The 4,708-nt window shown below is 41.4% G+C and overlaps 1 protein-coding gene across 1 annotated transcript in view; it reads left to right on the top strand.

Annotated features, from left to right (window-relative positions):
• klhdc8a (kelch domain containing 8A) overlaps positions 1 to 3,015 on the top strand; it is a 56,990-nt gene extending 53,975 nt beyond the window's left edge. The window contains exons 5-6 of the mRNA XM_056468787.1: positions 2,440 to 2,541; positions 2,629 to 3,015. Coding sequence (XP_056324762.1) covers positions 2,440 to 2,541; positions 2,629 to 2,831 — 305 coding nt within the window. The 3' untranslated portion in view covers positions 2,832 to 3,015. The remainder of the gene's footprint in view (positions 1 to 2,439; positions 2,542 to 2,628) is intronic.
• Positions 3,016 to 4,708: the final 1,693 nt, after the last annotated feature.

Below are 4,708 nucleotides of genomic sequence, written 5' to 3'. Positions count from 1 at the left end.
TAGTTTTTTGAAGAAACGGTCCTTGCATTTATTACGGCAAGCTATTGGCTTAGTTATTAGACAGATATTAGATCCTTCAAATGGAAAACAGTCTGTCAGCTCTAATCGACAAGCACGCAGGCTTTAATCTGCCGGAAAGTCCTTTTATTTCTCTTTGCTTTTAAAGAAAAGCTGTCAAACCAAACCATTCCTAATCATATATATAAGCCTGTTCGTTTTCTTTCATTTGACGTATGAATCTGATCTATTGTGTCAGATTTTAAATCACACTGTGTTAATGGGGAATAGTGTGTAATTTATTCATTCAAAGTTAAATTGCCGTCTTCCCTGCTGGTTTAATGTACAAACTATACAGTTGACGTCAAAATGATTCGCCCTCCTGTGAATTTTCTTTTTCAAATACAGTATTTCTCAAATGAGCAAGGAATTTTCCACAGTATTTCCTATAATATTTTTTCTTCTGGAGAAAGTCTTATTTTTTGCTGGAATAAAAGCTGTTTTTATTTATTTATATTTTAAGGTCAATATTATTAGCCCCTTTGTAACGAGTAGTCGGGGTACAACGGAGTTGAGGGTGCAAAGGCAGTTTATTAACTTAGAGTCATGCAGGCAATGATCAAAACAGGAACAAACAGTATCATGAGAAAAATCGAAAAAGCGTTGGCATGGTCACAGTAGGGATGGCTGACGTGAAACCTGTTTCAATAGAGTGTCTAGATCAGCAAATGTTTCGAAACACTGCACCAAAGCATGATCCGAAACACCCAGGTCACGTGACTAAGGTGATTCGAAACACCCAGGTCACGTCACTAAGGTGATTAGAAACACCCAGGTCACGTGACTAAGGTTATTCGAAACACCCAGGTCAAGTGACTAAGGTGATTCGAAACACACAGGTCACGTGACTAAAGTGATTAGAAACACCCAGGTCACGTGACTAAAGTGATTCGAAACACCCAGGTCACGTGACTAAAGTGATTCGAAACACCCAGGTCACGTGACTAAGGTTATTCGAAACACCCAGGTCACGTGACTAAAGTGATTTGAAACACCCAGGTCACGTGACTAAAGTGATTCGAAACACCCAGGTCACGTGACTAAGGTGATTCGAAACACCCAGGTCACGTGACTAAGGTGATTCGAAACACCCAGGTCACGTGACTAAGGTGATTCGAAACACCCAGGTCACGTGACTAAGGTGATTTGAAACACCCAGGTCACGTGACTAAGGTGATTCGAAACACCCAGGTCACGTGACTAAGGTGATTCGAAACACCCAGGTCACGTGACTAAAGTAATTGGAAACACCCAGGTCACGTGACTAAGGTGATTTGAAACACCCAGGTCACGTGGCTTAAGTGATTCGAAACACCCACGTCACAAGACTAAGGTGATTGGAAACACCCACGTCAAGTGACTAAGGTGATTGGAAACACCCAGGTCACGTGACTAAGGTGATTTGAAACACCCAGGTCACGTTACTAAGGTGATTTGAAACACCCATGTCACGTGACTAAGGTGATTGGAAACACCCTCCATTTGCTTGACTGTTTCTTTACTGAAGCTGTTCAAGAGCAATACATAAAAAATTACCACTAGGGATCACTGTAGAGACGGGTTTTAAAACGTTTCGAAGCTTTGATACGTTTGCTTCGACTGTTTCAGTATTTCATAAAGCCTCGCTTTACCCTCCACTAGGTCACAGGCAAAGAGGTCAATTCAGGCGGAAAACAACATAAACGAGAAGCAAGGCAAGATAATAGAGTGTTACAGCAAACAAGACTCAGCCCTGTGTGTGTGAATGTGAGGTGTGTATATATATATATATATATATATATATATATATATATACATATATATAGTCCATGTAATGAGTCTTTTTTATCTACAGCTGTGGGCAAGAAATCAGGGGTGATCCAGAACTGGTGTGTGAGTAAGGTGCCTGATGGGAAATGTAGAGCAGTTTGTTGGTAGAATTGTCATCCGGCGATAGTGCATGTTTTCCAGCTATGGTGATTGTGACACTCTTTAAGCAATATTTTTTTTCCAATTGACATGCCTAATTACCATTACTTGCTTAGCTAACCTAGTTAAGCCTTTAAATGTCACTTTAAGCTAAATACTAGCATCTTGTAAAATATCTAGCCAAATATTATTCACTGTCATCATGGCAAAGATAAAATAAATCAGTGATTAGAAATGAATTATTAAAACTATTATGCCTAAAAATGTGTTGGGAAAAAAACTGCTTTCCGTTAAACAGAAATCGAGGGGACACATACAGGGGGATAATAATTCAGGAGGGCTAATAATTCTGACTTCAACTGTATTTAAACCACTGTAAGAACAACATCTTGCAAATCGACACCACTGATGCAGAAAGGATTCACCTCAACTTTAATATGATTGCTGTTTATTTGTGTCCACTTTATTTGCTAGGAGTTTGGCTGAAATCAGAGGACACCGTACCCTTGAAGACAAAGCGGGCAGACTTTGCCGCAGCCATAGTGCGAGGCAGAATGATCGTGGCGGGAGGTCTAGGTATGGAAGTGGCGCTGTAATATATTTATCTTCTTCACAGTTGCTGTCTCGGTTGGTGTCGTCCAAACATCTGCTCTCCTCTTACAGGCCATCAGCCATCAGTGCTGGACACTGTTGAAGCTTTTCATCCCGAAAAAAGAAAATGGGAAAGGCTGTCACCCATGGCCACGCCGCGCTGCTCTGCCTCAAGCATCGTGATCCGGGATCGCCTGCTGGTAGTGGGAGGTGTCAATCAAGTCCCAAGCTCCGCCCACGAGATTCTATATGTAAAAGAGGAGGAGATTCTTTAACCACTGAACTACTTTAGGTTTTATGCTGGGAAGAAAAGGTTGCCTTCAATGATCTAGTAAAACAAATGTTTATACTAAAGGTGCGGTTACGAATGACATTGCTCAGATAAATTCATTGATTCCAGTATGATTCTACACAAGACAAAATCCCAATGAATTCCTCATTTATGAATTTAGGCCCTGTCCACACAAACACAGGTATTTAACCCTTGTGTACTGTTCAAATTAAGTAAAGTAAGTCAGTAAAGGGTTATTTATATAGCACCTTTTTCAGACATTGAGTCACAAAGTGCTTTACAATAAGAGAAAACCAGAAAACAGGTAAAAGAACACATATCAATAAAAGAAAACATATTAAAACAAGTTAAAATCCAAGTAGAGAAACACTAATACTGTCAATTAAAGCTTGACCAAAAAGATATGTCTTTAAATGCTTTTTAAAAACTTCAACTGATCCCAGAGTTCTCAGTGCTATAGGGAGAGAGTTCCAGAGCCTTGGGGCCACAACACAGAAGGCACGGTCACCTTTAGTCTTAAGACAAGTTTTGGGAATGGCTAAAAGGTCTTTGCCAGAAGACTTCAGAGACTGGCTACATGAGTGACTACATAAAAGATCTTGAATACAGAGAGGGTGCTTGACCATGCAGAGTAGGCTTGGGCGGTAATAGGGTAATATGGTATACCGCGGGATCTAAAAATAGCAACGGTTTCAGTTTCAATACCGTCATAAAAAACAATGCACTTATATATTAGACAATTAATAAATATTATTTATTTAATGCCTAAAAATGCGTATACATGATTGTCATTATGGGACAGTGTGGAGGAGAGAGAGAGGTGAGGTTAGATGGCGAGTCATGCACCAAGTGACCTGGTCTCGAAAAAGAACACAACCTCTGCAGTTTGGCAGTATTTCGGGTTTCGACCGAACGAGAAGGAAGACATGGTAAATACGAACTAGAGGTCTGCATTCCTGCTGCTTTACCACGGGACATGACCAGATTTCTTGCGGTGCAGGAATAAATTTCAGAATAAAGCGCGGGAGCGGTCGGTAACACTGGTGTAATATGAACGGGAGCGGGCGGTCTAGCAATATCGCTCCCAAGCGAGCGAGCATGCACGCATTCACATGGATGCCGTTTATGTGTGTGTGTGTGTATGTGTGTGAATGAGAGAGAGCGTGATGCTGTGTGTTGCTTTTTGGTGCGGTCTATGTGTGTGTGTATGTGTGTGTGTGTGTGTGTATGTGTGTGAATGAGAGAGAGAGCGTGATGCTGTGTGTTGCTGGCTTGGTGCTGTGTGTGTGTGTGTGTGTGTGTGTGTGTGTGTGTGTGTGCGTGCGTGTGTGTGTGTGTGTGCGTGCGTGCGTGTGTGTGTGTGTGTGTGTGTGCGTGTGTGTGTGCGTGTGTGTGAATGAGTGAGACCATGGTGCTGTGTGTCTATGTGTGTGTTTATACAGACAACTTGTTATAGGCTGTCTGGACACTGTATTTTCTAGCTGGGTGGTTTTGGTTTTGCTCAACACATCACCCCCCCCCGCCCCCCTAAAATTTAGTCCTGCGCAGATCTGTAATACAAACTAGACAATTTGCAAATTGTGCAACAAACAGGTGACCGCGAACCTAAGGTCGCATATACGGTATTCAGTTTCTGAATGGTTTAGGGACAAGCCAACAGTTTGGTGACGCTGTCTGAGCCTTACATCATAATTATTTTTATTTTGCACGGTAATAATGAATACTGAGGTAAAATAGGGAGGAGGTTTGACAGTATCAAAATTTGGATAGCGCCCAAGCCTAATGCAGAGCTCTATATGTAATGACCAGAATTTTTAAATTTACTCTAAAACCAATAAGAAGCTAATTGACTCCCCTTTC

The sequence above is a fragment of the Danio aesculapii genome, chromosome 11, assembly GCF_903798145.1.
Source record: "Danio aesculapii chromosome 11, fDanAes4.1, whole genome shotgun sequence".
In the NCBI taxonomy this organism is placed as follows: Eukaryota; Metazoa; Chordata; class Actinopteri; order Cypriniformes; family Danionidae; genus Danio; species Danio aesculapii.
This window is presented reverse-complemented; position numbering and strand designations above follow the sequence as displayed.